The sequence below is a fragment of the Gadus morhua genome, chromosome 11 (assembly GCF_902167405.1).
Source record: "Gadus morhua chromosome 11, gadMor3.0, whole genome shotgun sequence".
Taxonomy (NCBI): domain Eukaryota; kingdom Metazoa; phylum Chordata; class Actinopteri; order Gadiformes; family Gadidae; genus Gadus; species Gadus morhua.
In genome coordinates, this window is record NC_044058.1 from 13,325,423 (window position 1) to 13,344,493 (window position 19,071).

Consider the following 19,071-nt stretch of genomic DNA (forward strand, 5'->3'; position numbering starts at 1 on the left):
CTGTATAATATGTTTTTGGTTTTAATGTACAATAAACATACTTTGTTACACATTGCATAGTTTTGATAAACATTTTCGGATTTTCGATCCTGCGTGAAATTGTGCAAGTTCACCACTAAAGGGCAATGTTGCACAAGCAGTCAGAAATATAACAGCGGGTCCGATGACCTCATGCTTGGCACGGCTCTGGCATGCTCAGGTACAAACACACGACACGGTCAATGCCTGCACGTACCCTTGGTGGCATTATATTATTTTCTATTCTTATAAAACAATACTCAACGTCAGTATGTATTCCCATGCATTTCCATGACCACATCAAGCTGTATATTGTGTCAGCATTAGAGGAAAGCATTAAGAATGAGGGGTTCCTATATGGTTTGGGTTATTTTTTTTTATTTTTTTTGTTAGACTTATGGGTTTCCTAGTTGGGTTTTAGGGTTAGGTTTGAGGTTCTAACGCTGATATAAGGGTTGGAGTTTCCTATGTGTTGGATTTCCGTGTTTCGTTTTCAGTTCTAGGGTTGGGATTTAGAATCGCTTTTTTTCTCAACTTCAAAAGTGACCCCCTCTAACCCTAACCCTCATTGAAGTTAACAGTCAAACCGAAAACCGAACCCCAACCAATATAAACCCCTAACCCCAACCCTAAAAATGCATATCGTAAAATATGGAATAGTTTGGTAAGCTTCAAATTAAGTAAATATGAGGTTAGACGGGCCACGGACATGGGACACATGACATTTCCTTTTGTATTTGATGATGGGGAATTGGAATTTAAGGCAAAATTTGTGAAATATGACCTAAAAGTGTAATGAAAGAACAGTTCATTACAAATTATTAACCAGCAAGTACTAAATAAGCACCTTGCTTATTTAACGACATTTGAAGAAATGTAATTGTACAAATGTAAAATGCTATAGCAGGATCAGTAACATAATTTTCTGTGACTAGTCTTACATTTTATACCAATATTGTCTTCCGGTTAAGTTCCTCATTAACTAACAATTTGCAATTACCCAATTTTCCTATTGACCCAAACTTTATTTTCATTTATTCTTATTTTTTCTCACATTTCTTCCACAATGAAGTAGGCTACAGCCAAATAAACACAGACAAAGGGCTCATTGAGTGATCATCATCATCATAAAACTTTTATTTTGAAACCAAAACTGGTTTCCTCCAGATTCTCAATCTCAAGCTCCTGCAGCCGTTCTCCGGAAGCTTCTACAGTAAAGTGTTGCATAGGTTTGATCTCTGCACGGAGTGGGTGACCAGGACAGGCTGCTGTGTCAGTCACCCGTGAAACATTCACTTTAGAAAATAATGAACATTATTAATATATATTAATAGATAGCCTGCCAGAGAGCCTCTCCGTTTAGGGTTCTTCTCATGGTGAAGTGACTTAAGAGCCACGGGATCAGTGCAGTACCAACAATATCAGTACACTATCCTTTTAAAATGAAGAGTGCACTGCTGTTCCTAAAGTGACCCATCTCATCATTACCAAATACTCTTCAGACTACAAAGTGGCCTCCAGTGCTTAGCAGTTTTCACGTAAGGCAAACCAACACACGGCTCATCCACGCATTGTAGGCTACAGCAACACCCTCTGTGACAGCTGGCGGGGCTTAAAACGGCAGTCTGTTTTTTAGTGTTTTTTTTCACTGTCATCTCATGAAGAACTAGATCTTACCGACGGCCAAGATACTAACTTCTGTGTTTTGCCTCCGACTGTCTGGATGTTCGTTGATGACAAATAATTTATTTTAAATACGACCCAATGGATGCAGAGAAGGCCAGGGAGATGAAACATTGCACCGGATGAAAATAAAGCATAATAATACTTTGTTTGTCTCTGCAGAGAGACTGCAGTAGGGCTCAGATGAAATTACTCTCTATTACAAAAAGGCTGGGTATATATATAATGGCTTCAAGCCAAAATCCAATCCCATCTTATTACATTCTCTAACCCATTCTCGCTACATATTCAGTGTATTTATGGTTGGTTTAGTTACGTTTTTTTCAAAAAGTATTTAGCGTTTTTATTTATAATTTTTTACCATACACCAAAGGCATGAAACTACACGTTATTTAAATACTTTGTGAATTTTGTACTCTATATACAGTGAATTGTGCAAAACATTGAGTGGCACTGCTGTTCCATACATTTGTGCAAATAACTGAAAACATAGGAGATCTGCTATTTAGATCTATGGTGTATAAAAACTAAAATACTAGTAACACCTCTCCGGCTTAAGTCACTCAGTCACATCTCTATCTCAGGACCCTTAGCAAGCTCGGAATCTAGCTCGGAATCCTCTCTCTCGCACTCTCCCTCTCACTATTTCTCTCTCTTTTCCCCCTTTCTCTTTGGCACATTCTCGTTCTGGAACGAGTGTCTTGCTGAGACATTTAAAATACTGCTTCTTCCGGTTCTTCATTGTGGGGAACCCATATTTCCACTCCATCCACGGCCGAACCCTCCAGACTCGTAGTGGCCCTTCGAGATGTGGTTGCTGCTGTTTGACTTGAGTAGAGATAGAACTCACACGCACACGCACACACACACACAAACACACATCGTGGTCAATGGGCCTTCCACAGAGGGTTGTGGTACACCCATCCTTCCCCCTGCAAACACACACACACACACACACACACACACACACACACACACACACACACACACACACACACACACACACACACACACACACACACACACACACACACACACACACACCAGAGTGTAGAGGGAAAAATGGTTACTTCATCAGTTTTTACCGCCCTGTCAGCACAATTCAGGATATGGTTAATCCACCTGTCAGTCAGGTTTCTGATGATGTGCCCCTTGCTCTATTCCCCACAGCTTCTATGACAAATTGGAAGCAAAAATATAAATAAAACCTCAGCACACCTTTGGATAAAGGAACTAGTGCAGAGCTGACCTGTCCATTGCATTCATATGCCAGGTCTGGTGCATCATAATGATAAATTATTAATAATAGAGATATATATATAGAGCTGAAGAGGACGTGTAGCAAGTATTCGTGCGCTGGCATCATAGTGAAGACCCTTTATATGCTTTTACCCTTGATGTTTTTTCCACCTGTAGATGGCAGCAAACTCACAACATTTGTCTTCTCGGGTTACCAACAGTAAAATGTACTTCTCTCAGATCCATCACATCCTTCTTAAACATTTGGCATCCATTTCACACCCCTTACATTCATTTGAAATATTGTGCTGCTTTAAATTTGCTGTAGCTTGACAGGGAAGATATATTCACCAAACCAGTCGCGAAAGAGATGCCCTCATTGGGCAGAAATAAGTCGGAAGCGGTCTGAAATTAGAACTGACAAGTGCAGTAAGCTAGAATCTAATATTCTGAAAGAGCATTTGCTAATGGATTGCTCAAGATTGAATTTGTATTTGTTACTTAATCAACACACACAAACTGCAATGATATTTTTTTATTTTATATTTTATACCTCAAATCTAACCTACGACAGCACCTCCTCCTCTCCCTCCCTGTGAGTGTGTAATTGCATGCTGTTGTTTCCCGGTGTTTGGCTGCGTGTTGGCTCACCTCCTTGATGAAGTACTTGGGTTTCCAGGGCGTCTTGGCGGCCGCCCTCTGCTTGCCCTCGCTGCGCTGGCGCTCCTCCAGCCGGTGCTTGTGTTCCGTGGCGTCCTCCATGTTGCCCGTCTTTAGCGAGGCGGTCACGTGCTGCCAAAGACGCCTGGACACGGAGAAACAGACAGACGCACGGACAGACGGACGGACAGATGGACAGACAAACGCACGGACATGCAGACGGACATACAGACGGACATATGGAGAGGCGGGGGGAGGAGGAGAGACACACAGATGATCTGGATGAGTTCACAGGTTGACATTTGCTGGGGTAAACAAATTTAAAATCGTGAGGTCAAAAAAACTTTTTCCACTTGTCTACCAATGTATTGCTGTCGTGAGGTCGGGGGGTTTGCCCTACCGTACCGTCAGAGAACACGGCTATTCTGAGAACTGAATCAAAACCTGAAGAGGAAGAATAATCTGTACATATATATTGTATATATGGAATGCAATATGATCAGGAGATGAACATGAACCTAGGAACCTCCCCTCCTACTGCATTCTGCAAGAGCTTATACCACTCCCCATTTGGGGGGGGGGGGGGGGGGGTCTGGGGGTCTATGCATATTAAGGTAAACTAGTACGGTAGAGCAGTTTGGGATCAGTAACAAATCACACAACACTGTGTCAGATAACCAACACCGATATTAGTCCGCCGCGACAGCACCACCTTTGGTGAAACACTGGTAACTGCAGGACGCTGTGAATTGTATTAAGGATGCAGTTTGGTTCCCCTTTAATGCAAGTTTTAGAATAACAACATCATGGACCTCTTCCAATGGGAAAAAAACCCTCAAAACTATCTGGGCGTGATGCCCCGACGCCGCCATAATGGTCGTTACTCTCCGCACCGAAACCTCAAAAGGCACTTGGAAAGCGAGCATAAAGAGTGTGACAGAAAATGAAAGCAGGAAAAGGGGGCAGGGAGGAAGAGGAGGAGTGAAGAGGAGCTGCAGGCTGACGACGGTGTGGAGCGGCCAGATGGTGGAGTGATGGGAGGAGGCAGCTGTAGCAGAACTCATCTACACTGACGTTGGTAATCACTGCTTTATAACTTGCCGATGAGTTAATTACATCCTGACCCATCCCAGCCCACTATAGAATGTATAATTATATCCCAGCCTTCTCATGCCCCCAGAGTCTGACAGGACATGACTAGAAAGCCGGGGGGGGGGTGGGGGTGGGGGGGGGGGGGGGGGGGGGGGGGGGGGGGGGGGGGGGGGGGGTAAGATGTACTGTGTGTACTGTAGGTTACTGTGTGTACACTAAGTGCTATGTGAACCATGTATCCTCTACATACTGTTGTGTACTTGTTAGTACTGTGTGTTACGGTCTAAACTGTGTGTACTGTGTTACTGTGTTTCTGGTGTGTAGAGTGTGTACTGTGTTACTGTGTGTACTGTGTGTACTATGCGTACTGTGAGTGCCGTACAGGTTGGGATGTGTTGGGTTCCAAGGGGCAGCTAGCTCTAGCTTAGTGAAACACCATGGCTAGAACGGTCGATGAACCACGTGAGATGCTGTGTTTAGTGCAGCACAACAGAGTAAACCCCATGCTCGGAGTCACACCCAATCCAAGGACAGCCTGGAGTCCACTCACCGCGACTCGTATTGGCTTTGCTTCTCCAGGGCCGGATTTTCTTCTTGATGATTGGCAGCTTGGTGGTGTCAATCACCTTGGTCTCTCCCGCTGCTGTAGGTGAACTCCAGGTGCCGTTCCACTCGCCCTGGGCCTTGCACACCACAGCCCCCGTGTGGTTGTTCTTCACCTCCGCCGTCACTCTGTCAACAAGCCCGCCACAGAGTGTCAGTCAGTCAGGCTGAGAGAGGGTGAGGAATGGTAGCTTCAACGCATTTTCCCGTTCTCGTTTTTCCTATGAGCTGTGCTGGTTAAGCGGAGAATAAGCGTGAAGAATGAGAAGCCGACCAGACGGAACACGAAGAATGTAACAAAGCATTGACCAAAACAATAGACCCCGACACACACAAACACACACACACGCACAGATCACCCCCCCACACACAAACTGATCATCCCCGCCCCACACACACACATCCTGTCCAACACACACACACACACACACACACACAAACATCCTGCCCAAACACACACCCGCACACACACACACACACACCACACACACACACACACACACACACACACACACACACACACACACACACACACAACACACACACACACACACAAACACACACACACGCACACACACAACACACACAGTCACCCACCGGTGAACCTTCCCTCCGTAGAAGGGCTTGGTGTGGAAGTTGATGGAGGCGACATAGCCAGACTTGTTGCAGCTGATGGTGGCCTTTCCCCCAAGCTCCACCCAGGGCACCGTGAGGATGGAGCGGGCGTAAGCACACGGCAGCGTGAACACATACTCCTCGTCATGCTCCAGCAGATACAGGACCCCTGGGGAGGGAGGAGGGGAGGAGGAAGAAGAAAGGGCAAAGCGCTGTTAGATAAATCACGTGGAATAAGCTCACATTCCATTTCACGCAGGTGACCCTGTAGCTCCTGACCAGTCGACTGTGTGGACATCTGTGTGGACATTGAGCATCGCAGCGTCAAAGGGGAAGTTGGCCAACAAATCGCTTTGTTCGTTTTGGGACAACAAAGTTTTGGTGAACATTTCAGTGTTATTTTTGACTGAAATATATAAAGTCCACTGCTCGTAGTGGTCATTTTCCTGGCTATGCACCCTAGCCAGCTCGAGTATGGGGTGGGTTTTGACAACGTTTTCTCACCGCTCTGTTAGAGTCTGTTAAAACTTTTCGTTTGCCTCTGATCGCATTTTTTTTCTCCTGTCGAAGTTTAGTACCCATCAAGGTTTGTTGGGTACTACCCGTCAAGACCTCTTTGCAGTGGGCCAGTACGGGCCTGAAACCCCCGGGCCAAAAAAGGGTCCCACTACGGCCCTGGTAAAAACAAATGCAAACCAACCCAACCTAAATCGAAGAAAGAGAACACCACAAAGAGTGGTTTCTCTTTCAACTAAAAGAGAGAAGGTCAGGAAGTGAGTTGTATTCTGCTGCCAAAGCAAGAGATCCATCACTCAGTCCCTCCCTTACTACGCTCCCACATCAGTAATCAGATAAGCAGCTGCGACATCTGCATGCGGTCCAGCGCTCCCGTGGTTAAGTCGATTTAAAGGAAGACGGTGAATGCCCTTGCTGATTTCGTTTGGAGATTGTAGAGAACATGGAACAACGTTGAAACAAATCACTGCTTACTGTTTTGGTTTCTCTGTGGCCACTATCCCTCTGTGTCATGTCCTTCTAGTTGCATCAGTACCCCTTACAGACTCACTGTTCAGATGTGTTATTGTACCCATCCCAGCCACATAGAGATGGGCAAAATGGGCCATCATATACGAATGAACAAACACTGTACACACACAGACACTAAAATCGAACGCACACACACACACGCACGCACGCACGCACACACATACACAGACACACACACACACACACACACACACACACACACACACACACACACACACACACACACACACACACACACACAACACAAACCTTTTCCCTGGGCGGTTATATAACAGACAGCTGTCCTGTTCCCATGGCACTCGCAGGGCTCAGAGCTCACATATCCATGTCCACCTTCCAGGACAAGAGGAGGAGATAGACACTCTAGTCTCTAACACCCTTCTCTCTCTACAAACATCTGTGTACTATGAAAAAATCTTAGAGGCCCCCATGCCTCAACTTGGGGTCTAGTGCTAAGAATGAGTGTGCTGTGTGTGTGTGTGTGTGTGTGTGTGTGTGTGTGTGTGTGTGTGTGTGTGTGTGTGTGGTGTGTTTGTGTGGTGTGTGTGTGTGTGCATGTGTGCGTGTGTGTGCATGTATGTGTGCATGTGTGTGTGTGTGTGTGTTGTGTGGTGTGTGTGTGTGTGTGTGTGTGTGTGCACTTATCTAATGGGTTTATGCGTCAGACAGCATTACATGGTAAGTATACACATTTGTAAACTGACAGCTGATTATAAAGCGCCAGATTGACTGCAGAGTGCGGTGTGAGGGATGCTGCACTACAGTGGCAATATGTCAGGTTGCCAGGATTCTAATGACCTACTCTGCCTTAGTTATTTAAAATGGTGAATTGCTCCTTTGTGACCTGCTTGGTTTACAAAAAGGTTTCAAAATGATGTATTTAAAATGACATTTACTGAGTCAGCCTCCATCCACTGTATAGCAACCTATTCATGTTATCTAGATAGTCTTTTTGGTACGTCTTTGGGTCTTAACATCTGGGCTCCAGCAGATGTTGAGCCACCAAGCAGGCACCAGTCTGGTTTCTTGATCCTGCAGGTCAGTCAAACCCTTCCTGGTTTCCATTCATTTCCAACATGAAACAATAAATTCATAAAAAAAAGAAAGAAAACAAAGAAGAAAATGTGGTGATATGCTTCCACAAAACGTATTTTGTGCCACCATGTCATTACCTCATTAAGGCTAATAACCAGTGTAAGTCACTAATTACAGCCACAACACAAACACACTCCAATCTGTATTTGCATATTGTAATTTTCTAACACTCATGTGGCCTGGGCTTGTAATTAATGCTTAATGCTGTCCTGATTAATGCTATGGCTTAATTAGCCTACAGCTTACACTAGCAAGTAAGCTGACGGAGCTAACATCCTCTCTCCCCCTCCCCCTCCCCGTCTCTATCTCTCCAAAACAAATAAAAAAATAATAATTATGTCCTGCGAATGATAGCACCCGCCCACGCCCGTGGGCGGTGTAGGTGGGTGGTGCACAGCAGCTGACGAGTGATATGCACCAGTTAGCACGGAGCACCTCAGGCGTCCACCAAGTGCTGAACCGGCACCCAGCACAGTGGCTAAAAGATCGTAACTAAGACAGAGCTCCTTCAGTACCGACACCAGGTCCGTGTACACATGCACGTGAGGTGCACGTAGTGGTCCGTTAGACATCTTGCTCAACGGCGCCTACCGGTTAGAACAGGGATGGGCAACTTTCATGATAAAGAGGGCCACATTTTTCATCATAACCATCGGAGGGCCACATGACTGCACACTTCAACTAAACGTAAGCTGAGAGAAGTTACACAATTTTGAATTTGGTAGATATGATTTCCTGTATTCTGGTGCATTTTGGGGATGGCCACTACCTAAAAAATCATCCAGAATCATAACCTATGTACGGTATGTGTATTGAACCAACATACATTCATTTAATGTTTTCCATGCTCAAACAGCCTCATGAATGGTCAGTATTTTTATCAGTGCAAAGGGCTCACATACATCATCATTCAATGAAGTCAAAAAACTGAAAAACAGTGGCCCAACACTAAGTGCAACAACTCAATGAACTCAAACCCAACAAGCAGTTGTAGTAGTTGTAGTGGCGACTTAAGTGGATATCTTTAATGACTGATATCGCTTCTAAGCAAACTAGACGCATGGATTTGCCTTCGAATTCTATGAATTCTTCTCATCTTTCTTGACCGAGTTTTCTGTAACTCGATCAATTATTATTATTCTTTCTTTTTTTTTTTTTTTTTTATTATGTGCGGGCCTGACTGAGTGAAGATGCGGGCCGCACTGAGTGAGGATGCGCATGCGGCCCGCGGGCCGCCAGTTGCCCATCCCTGGGTTAGAACATAGACATAGGGTTGGAACCTCTAACCTTGTGGCTGGGTACAGCACGCTGCCAAGTACAGCACGGCATCAAGTTAAGAAGAACTACATGAAGAACAATATTATATCTCAACATAAGGCGACTTAGAGTCAAACTTGTGTCTACTGTTCTGTTCATTGGGTGCCGTTGTGGGCTGTAGCATCATAAATCTCCAGCCTATCACGCGGGGCCTGATCACTCGTAAGCTGAACGTAAACCTATTTCACGGGTGTCTAGCAGCCTATTAATCACCATGTTCCGTCGAGATGGGATCTCGTTGGGTTACGGCATTACTTCACTGGACTTAAATCCATTAGGAAACCACTTAGTCCCACTGTGAGCAATGCACAATACTTTGGCATTCGGAGGCAGCGCATGAATTAGCCTTGATAGGGCCATAAAAATAGAAATTACGTATTCCGTCGTATAGTTTGAACATCTAAACGTATGGGTGGATGTAATTATAACACCTGCCCATATTGGTAGGCCCTCCTGAATGGCTCTCTGTGAGTTCATGAACTTTAATCCATCCGTAAAAGTTATGATCTATCCATCAATTAAATAATAGCAATTAAATGGAATTTAATGAAGAATTGATTATATATATATAAAAATAAAATAAAAATAGAGGTTGGTCCATCGCCAGTTCTAAGTGAATGCTCAGTGTTACATTTGGAAGCGTATCTATGGTCACATATGTGGAGGGGACCTAACAGTGGCCACGCCCGCTCACCTTCCCCCACCATGGACACGCCCACCGACATGCCCATGAACTTGCTCTTGGTCCACACGTGGTGTTGACGCACATCTTCCTCTCCCGGCACTCGCAGTAGAACCCGGACCCGGCGGGTGGTGGGACACCTGCTCCGCCACGAAACGCACGTGGTAGCAGTCAGAGTTCCCCCCGTCACCACCTCCTCCTCCTCCTCCTCCTCCTCCTCCTCCTCCTCCTCCTCCTCCTCCTCCCCTCCTCCTCCTCCCCCAGAGCTGCTGCTGGTGCTGCTGCCGGTGTTGTTGGTGGTGGCGTTGCCCACGTCACGTCCTGACCCCGGGGCACCCGACCGGGGCCGTGGGGCCGGACGTGGGGTTTGGGGCGGAGCCGGGTCCCGTGCCGCAGCCTCCTCCGCCCTTCCGGAGGAGGGGCCGCCCGCGGTCACAGGGCACCGCCCAGGAGCAGTGGAAGCTCTCCCCAGGATGGGGTTGTAGGGCTTCTTGGCCACGGCGCCCTTGCGGCCCTCGTGGAAGGCGGTCAGGTAGTACTCCACCAGGCGCACCATGCGCTCCTCGGGGCTGACGCCCCACGTGATGGACAGGAACATGTCCGGGTGCGCCATGAAGTTGGCGTACATCTCCAGCAGCGAGCGCTTCTCCAGGATGAAGGTGGGAAGAACAACCTGGAGGGGGGGGGGGGGGTGAGAGACAGGTTAGACAATTAACTGTTTACTCTCTTAGATCTCAATCTGGAATCCAGCTGGGTTCTACAGCTGTACGTTCTAGTCAGTCAGAAACAACTCTAGCCATCCCAGTTTGTAATCAATGATCCAAAAACTAGGCAGAGCTCATTTTTATGTTAAACAAGCTCTGATTGGTTACTGATGACTCACGTTTATGTGAGGACGTTATTGTTGAACAACGGCACAGTTTGCTAGAAAAAAGTTTTGTCACGATTTTTTTAAGAGACTGTTTTGAGGTACAGGTTTAGCCGTGTTTAGCAGATATGGAGAGTTCTAGATAATGAGGTTATAACATATATATATATATATATATATATATATATAATATCTCTAGAAAAAAAAGGCCCCCGAGAGTGTTTTACTACTATACACTTGTACATATGAGTCAATGCTATTGACAGGAAAATCCTGTTCAATGTAAGACTATATCTCTCATTCTTTCTCTGTGTCACTCATGCAAACATGTTCAGACAAACACACACACACACACAGATCACATAACTAGCAACAGCTCTTGATAAATCAATGCAAGCCCATCATGTTAACTCAGATAGAAGGCTGTGCAACGTGTGTGTGTGTATGTGTGTGTGTGTGTGTGTGTGTGTGGTGTGTGTGTGTGTGTGTGTGTGTGTGTGTGTGGTGTGTGTGTGTGTGTGTGTGTGTGTGTGTGTGTGTGGCATGCATGTGGGAGTTCAATAGAGCAACAGTCAACCCTCTACTTCATCCCTGCCTGACAAACATCATTATCTCCATCCATCCATTTATCCATCCACCCATTGGGTTGGCATCTCTCTCTCTCTCTGTGCAAATTGCGTGGTTCATTAGTTATGCTATATTAATGATATTGTAACCTATTCCCTTTCTTTAGAAATGTTCTCTGCCACTTTAATTATGTGACAGGGATGAACTACAGATCTGCAAGAAACACTGTTTTCATGAAACAAAGTAGGCCAGCAGACTTGTGAAACAAAGACCCATCAATAGGAGTTAGCGTCGAGGGGAACACGACCTGGCGGCCCGACTGATCTGCAGTCATCTATCCCCTTCGTAAGAGAACCCTCAACACAGCTGGAAGAAGAGGATCGCAGAGAGAACCTCTCAAAACCCACTGAGTTACATCAACTCCCTAACCCGCTGTTATGCAACCAGCATGCAATCGGCCTGCTGTTTTCTCTCCCTAATAGACCCATCAATGGAGCCATGCCAGGGGGGCCGCGATACTCACATCGATTCCCCTCTCAGTGGGGGGTCATGCATCCATCTGGAATGGAACATAGACAGACTGGACGCTGAATAGATGTCTACATGCATAGATGCATAGATGGATTTATAGAGGTGTGGATTATTGAATGAATTTTATCGTACATATAAAAAGTCGTTGGAGGGCGGGTTGAGGGATGGGTGAAGGATGGATGGATGATGACATAACACTATCATCATAACTATGTCAATAATCGTAACTGTATCATAACACTATCATCATAACTAAGCTTGTGTATCGTGCGTGCTCCATTAACATTATGTTCCCACAGCTGTGATTCATAGGCCTCACACACCGGCCTTTGTTCCCTGGCTTCATTCATGTTTTACTTTGTTGACACAACATCCCCTCCCTCCCTCCCTCCCTCCCTCCCTCCCTCCCTCCCTCCCTCCCTCCCTCTCAGCCATCTATCGAGCTCCGAACCAAAGTTATGATAGCCTTTTTCTTTTTTATTTAATCATTTTTTGACTTTTGTTTTCAACTTCAGTTTAGCTTTAATCACTTTTTCTTATTCATCTTTTTCTTTGTAAAGCCTTTTTTTAGTCAGAAGGTGGTTAGTTTTCATTAAAGATAACAACAATCCCCAACCCACTCCCCCCCCTCCCCCCCCCCCACTCACCCGCGTGAGGTCCATCCCCAGCTTGAGCTGCGAGAGGAGGTGCAGGATGACGCTGCGCTGGTCGTCCAGCACGCCCAGCTCCTCCTCGTCGTTGTCCTCCGTGTCCGTGGTCTCCTCCCGGGGGTCCGGGGCCTCCGGGGGCCCGCCGGTCTGCTGGCTGGCCCGCTGCGGCGCCGGCTGAGCCTGCTGGTCCATGATGACCGGTGGTGGAATGAGAGGAAGGCAGCTTGAAATTGAATTCTCAACGCGGTGAGATTGGAGTGAGAACAAGATGATCGTTCGGTTGTTTCTACTCTGTTCACTGAGCTCTGTGACAGGGGCCGCCTGCAGACCAGCAAGAATATAATTAAGTATTAGTCTCGTTGACAATCTCAAAGGTCATTTTGTTTGCTCCAAGACCAGAAAAAAGGTACACGTTTGAAACAAAATGCATGATATTTTGTTTACAAAAAGAAACTGGTGTTGAATGTGCTTCTTCTGTAGGAGTAGAACATTTTAATGATGCGTTCCAGTTAATCTGTCAGTGAATTAGAGTAATATTTAATGAGCCAAGGCATTCCTGATGGTGTACACGTGACTAAGCTGTGCCTTCCCACGTTGCCCTTCCTCTGCACCCTAATGTCTCCCTCTCTAACCCTACATCTAATGTCTCTCTCTCTAACCCTATATCTAATGTCTCCCTCTCTAACCCTATACCTCATTTCTGTCTCTCTTCCCCTATACCTGATGTCTGTCTCTCTTCCCCTATCCCTGATGTCTGTCTCTCTTCCCCTATACCTAATGTCTGTCTCTCTTCCCCTATATCTAAAGTCTGTCTGTCTCCCCCTATACCTAAAGTCTGTCTCTCTTCCCCTATACCTGATGTCTGTCTTTCTTCCTCTATATCTAATGTCTGTCTCTCTTCCCCTAAACCTAAAGTCTGTCTGTCTCCCCCTATACCTGAAGTCTGTCTCTCTTCCCCTATACCTAATGTCTGTCTCTCTTCCCCTATACCTAAAGTCTGTCTTTCTTCCCCTATTCCTAATATCTGTATGATTTATCCAGGAGAAGGGAGCCATTGAAAGAAAGCCAGTAATGTAAGGAAGCCCACCTAGTCCCCAAAGCACTACAGGGACAGAAAGGAAAAGCGTTTTATTTACTTCACTCCGTTGTTCGGTTTCTCTCTCCCCTTCTCGGTGTGAGGTTTCTATTCACTCTTAAAGCACGTCAACACAAGGGAAAAGGAGAAGCCAGCTATATGCCCAAAGGAAGCTTGTAGCAGAGGAATGTTAACCATGCTAATGAGGCCCCTTTAGGCTCATCTATCATATGCACGCTGTAAATATGACTCTCTAGAGTAGACGTTTATTTTGCTGACAAAGTTTATGACATCTAATTGTAAATAATAGAACAGAGTTTTTGTCTCTTCCCGTTTTTTAATTAGTCAGTCTTCAGTGCTACCAATAATAATAATGAGAGCCATACAGAATAAGATGAACCTACATGGAATAATAATAATCATTCTAGAGTCAATTGCCACCTTCAACCCTTTTGTTAACACTCATTCATGAATTGTTGTAATTGCGATGCATATTTCCATTTCAACAAACGACACACAACTCTCACATCATATAAAACCCAGACGCCAGCCTACAGAAATCCAATTGATTCGAATGTTGGCCGGTAGGAGGCCTGGTGGAGCCCCTGGGGTTAACACCTCACCAGCGCCTACACTCAGTCACAAGCCAATCCTTACATCACCCAACCCGCCCAAAGGGAATTACATTACTCCTAGGGTGAAACGGAGCTCTTTCAAAAACGCACGCACGCACGCACGCACGCACGCACGCACGCACGCACGCACGCACGCACGCACGCACGCACGCACGCACGCACGCACGCACGCACGCACGCACGCACGCACGCACGCACGCACGCACACACACACACACACACACACACACACACACACACACACACACACACACACCACACACACACACACACACACACACACACACACACACACACACACACACACACACAGCAGGTAGTTATAGCTTGCAGTACAAAATTCTCTCTAAGTCATTTTTCAAAAATACAGAAAAACCAATCCAAGCTTTGTTATTCTGTGCTAAGTTAAACACACACTCAGGCTGCCTGGGCTCAAAGGACCACTATGGTCACCCTAGGGGCCAGATGAGGTAGTCGATATGGCATATGGCAAGTTGTTCTGTCTCTCTACTACCTGCCCTGGGTTACCCCCAGAAGCTTCCAGATTCCTCGTGAGGGTTGGTTTGTCTGTTCCAGCACTGAGGTCGGCTACTACAGATTAATATTTCATACTTCAAGGGGCTTGGCCCAGAACAGGCCTCCGTACTTTCTTCTCACAGCTGCCCTCGCGTCCCCTCCAGAGTATTTCCAGGCTAAAACCATGAATGAGGACAGGAGCAAAGAGTGCTATGATTGTGTGTAAGCGTTAAGATCCGGTTTTGATTGAATCCGTACAAAATCTTATGAGGTGCGTCCTTGTATACCTTATCCACAGACAGCAGGTACGGATAAGTCTACAGATAAGAAAGGTTATTAAGAGAGATATTGAATGTTTTTTCTTTGGACACGTGTCCCTGTGGTGAGACTCGGCCCCCCCGGGGGCCACACTGGAGCTCAGTAAAGAGAAGCTTTTGTCCACTTGAAGGATTCCCTCAGCCTCAGCCAACAGAACAGTCTGTCTCTCAAGAGCACTCGTGACCCTCTCAGAGATAGCCTTCTTTAGAGACACTTTGCTTCCGAAAGCCTGCAGCGTCTGCGGCCTGCATCGTGGTGATTCAGAAAACAGCTGTGGTTTGGACGCTTTGTCCAACATTATCTATACGGGGAGTCTCGTTTATAGATTTAAAGTTTCCAAACTCTTTGTCCATCTGTAAGCATACAGAAATGTGTCTTCCGCCGCAGATTAATGCAATTTGTATAAGCTCTTCCCTGCTGATGTTGTAATAGCCAGGCCTAACATCCAATCACCACAGCGTGAATGCAGAGTCTCTCATTGTTTGTTTCTATTACCAATCAGCAATCACCGGTTTCACCACAGTTCCTGTTCTCATTTAGTGGAAAGTGAAAGAGTAACGCCTAACTAAGTAATTATTCAGTTGGAATGTGAATAAAATCAAACTTTATCTGCCCTATCCCTGAAATGTAAGCATATATGATTCACGGAACCAGATACACATTTTCTAATTAAATCGGTCAAATTAAAACTTTAGTCATATATGTTAGGAGGCAGGTTGATTAACTCATTAGAATTGTATGCGTTTATCAAACATTGATATGGTTATAGAAATCCTTGTTCTATATATGTACATTAGGGAATAAAGAAAGGGTTTATAACTTACAAATACAATTGATGCAAACATAAAAATAATACAAATCCACCTTGAAGAAAAAAGCAAATCAAACCCAACATAACTGAAACTGGCTTGTTTTTACCTGCTGATAATGCTCTCCATAACTCTATTTCTTCCTAACTCTCCCTAACTCTCCCTCTCTCTTTCTCTCTCTCTCCCCAATTCTCTTTCTCCCTAACTCTCTTTCTCCCTCTCTCTCTCCGGAAACTCACTCTCTCTAACTCTCCCTCTCTCCCTGACTCTCCCTCTCTCACACGCTCCCTGACTCTCCCTCTCTCTTGCTCTCCCTAACTCTCCCTCTCTCTAACTCTCCCTCTCTCCCTAACTCTCCCTCTCTCCCTAACTCTCTCTCTCTCTAACGCTCCCTCTCTCCCTCTCTCCCTAACCCTCCCTCCCGCCTGTCCTCTCTCTCCTTCTTATCTGAGGGCCCAGTTCCCCAGTGTGTCCTGGATCAGGAAGTTGATGATAAGCTGCTGGTCTGTTCCCACAGTCTGCCCACCAGAAGTGTGTGTGTTATCTACGGCAACGCACACACACAAGCGCACGTGCTTTGTCCCCCCAGTGTCCTTATAAGGTCTTTCCCTCTCACACAAACCCACACACACACACACACCACACACACACACACACACCACACACACACACCACACACACACACACCACACACACACAACACACACACACACACACAGACAGAAACACCACACACACACACACACACACACACACACACACACACACACACACACACACACACACACACACACACACACACACACCACACACACACACAAACATACATGCACTCATCCACAACCCACTTATACACACTAAGTTAAGCTGCAGAGTTCAACTGTAGCTACAGAGGACACTAATGTCACCACGTGAACATGCCAATACTCCAAGGCAAATACAAGCTCGAACACACACACACACACACACACACACACTCACACACACACACACAAACACACAAACACACACTCACGTTGCGTGGCAGGCACGGAACCAAGGCCGGCTTGTTGGAAGTCCTGCTGGATCTCATATCCACCATCCGGTGAGAGAAGATGGGAGATGGACACAGACACACACACACACTCACTCACTCACACACATGCACAGAAGTAGCCTTGCAAGGATCACAGCGCTGGAGCCAGTAACAAGAGCGAGTGAGAGAAGGAAGAGAGGAAGAGGAAGAGGAGAGAGGGTAACGACATTGAGGAAGAAAGAAGAAAGAAAACGGAAAGTATAGAAAAGAAAGAGAGAACCAAAACAAACTCAATCAAAGAGGGGGATGGAGAGAAGAGACAGACCCGAGCGCAGTGGTAGTGGTGCCTTCTGTGCTTCTGATAGGCAGATCAAAAGTGATGCTGAAATCCATCCATCTCCCCCCCCCCCCACACACACACAAACACACACATTAACACACTCCTCTTCTCTTCTAGGCCCCTCCCCTCCTCCCCTGTACACACTGGACTGCAGCCCCTCCCACCTCAGATAGCGTGTCCGCTCCAGTCCCCCCTCCCACCCCACACTCTCCCCACACTATTTCCCCTCCTTCTCTCCAGTCACCATTTCTTTTTCCCTGCTATCACTTCACCCTCAGCCCACGACAAGGGGTTCGACCCAGCTCCTCTGCACGTGATACGGGAGAATACTTAACGAATGGGAGTGAATGGGGAGGAGTAAGAAGACACGACATTTATTTCCCTCTCTATGTGAACCATCGTGTTCACGCAGCACGGACACAATGAAATTGTGTAACATGAACCTTTTTTGACCTAACCTTTTGGAATCGATTTGCAGGACTGCATGGATTAGAACGTGTGATTCAAAGATGACCACCTCCATTCCATCGTTTGAATTTCATCAATTCAATCACTGCTTTTCAGAAGATGATTTGAATTGTAGGGTTTAAGGCGATTTAGGTAACACGCAAGAGTTGCAAAGAGAGGGCAGAGCGAGGTTTTGAAACTTTGAAAACAACCACTGCTCCTTCCCACCCTGCATTTCACGCACCTGTGATTGACAGGCAATTGACAGGCAAGTTCCGCAAATCATTCTCAGAAGAGACGCCTTGCCAACAGCAACTAAATGGTCAGAAAAGATCTAGGAGCCGTAGAAAATCGAAATAGTCTCATACGGAGGCAGGCGTAGTCAACTCAAATTGGATATTTGGTCCCGGAGCACTTCACTCACTTAAAGCTGACAGACGGCTATGCCTAATTACATTCAGATCAGAGCTCCTACCTACATCAACTTTTAATTGTTAAAAAGTGGATGAAAATATAGGTAAACTATATAGAATTCAGCCTTAAAATAAACCCATTTGACGTTTCTAAAGACAGTGAATGGGGCTGGACTCAGGAGGCCATCTTTCTTGTCAGCTATGAGGTGTGTTAAGCCACCACTACCTAATATAGAATGGGAGTTGGAGACTTTATGGGTCACTCAGTAGAACATTTTCCTCGCTCTATTAAATCTGAAGTGTGGATGTTCTCAGGGGTGCAACAGAATAGCAGATAAAGGTGTTCTTAGAGTCGTGTATGTTTTTATGCAGTTTGACTAAAATAAAGTTGAAATACCCGTCTATTCTTAAGGTAGACGTAATACCATCACGTACTTCAAACTATCATTGAACAACTATGTACGTTAACTTCCATTATTATAAGTATAATAACATTGTTTCGTATGGGATCGATTATTTAAATCCAAACTGGAGCCAAATGAGGCTGGTCTGTGGGAGTATGAAGTGTGAAGGCCCCTGCAGTGTGAGAGCACTGCGGGGGCCTTCGTTCAGCACTTCCTGCCCCTGTGGATAACCTTAGAACCCCCGACCTCCCTCCCTCAAGTCCCTGACTCCCCCTCAGAGTCCCCTGCCTCCCTCAGAGTCCCCTGCCTCCCTCAGAGTCCCCTCCCTCCCTCAAGTCCCCTGCCTCCCTCAGAGTCCCCTGACTCCCTCAGAGTCCCCTCCCTCCCTCAAGTCCCCTCCCTCCCTCAGAGTCCCTCTCCCTCAGAGTCTCC

General features: G+C 46.1%; 1 protein-coding gene across 1 annotated transcript; it reads right to left on the reverse strand.

Annotated features, from left to right (window-relative positions):
- Window positions 1-1,123: 1,123 nt before the first annotated feature.
- Window positions 1,124-17,445, reverse strand: osbpl10b (oxysterol binding protein-like 10b). The gene is given in 12 exon segments (XM_030370588.1): window positions 1,124-2,633; window positions 3,592-3,745; window positions 5,243-5,273; window positions 5,276-5,424; window positions 5,893-6,079; window positions 10,064-10,126; window positions 10,129-10,173; window positions 10,176-10,208; window positions 10,410-10,514; window positions 10,517-10,724; window positions 12,665-12,850; window positions 17,036-17,445. Coding segments are annotated over 12 exon segments (1,272 nt in total). The 5' UTR covers window positions 17,102-17,445; the 3' UTR covers window positions 1,124-2,588.
- Window positions 17,446-19,071: the final 1,626 nt, after the last annotated feature.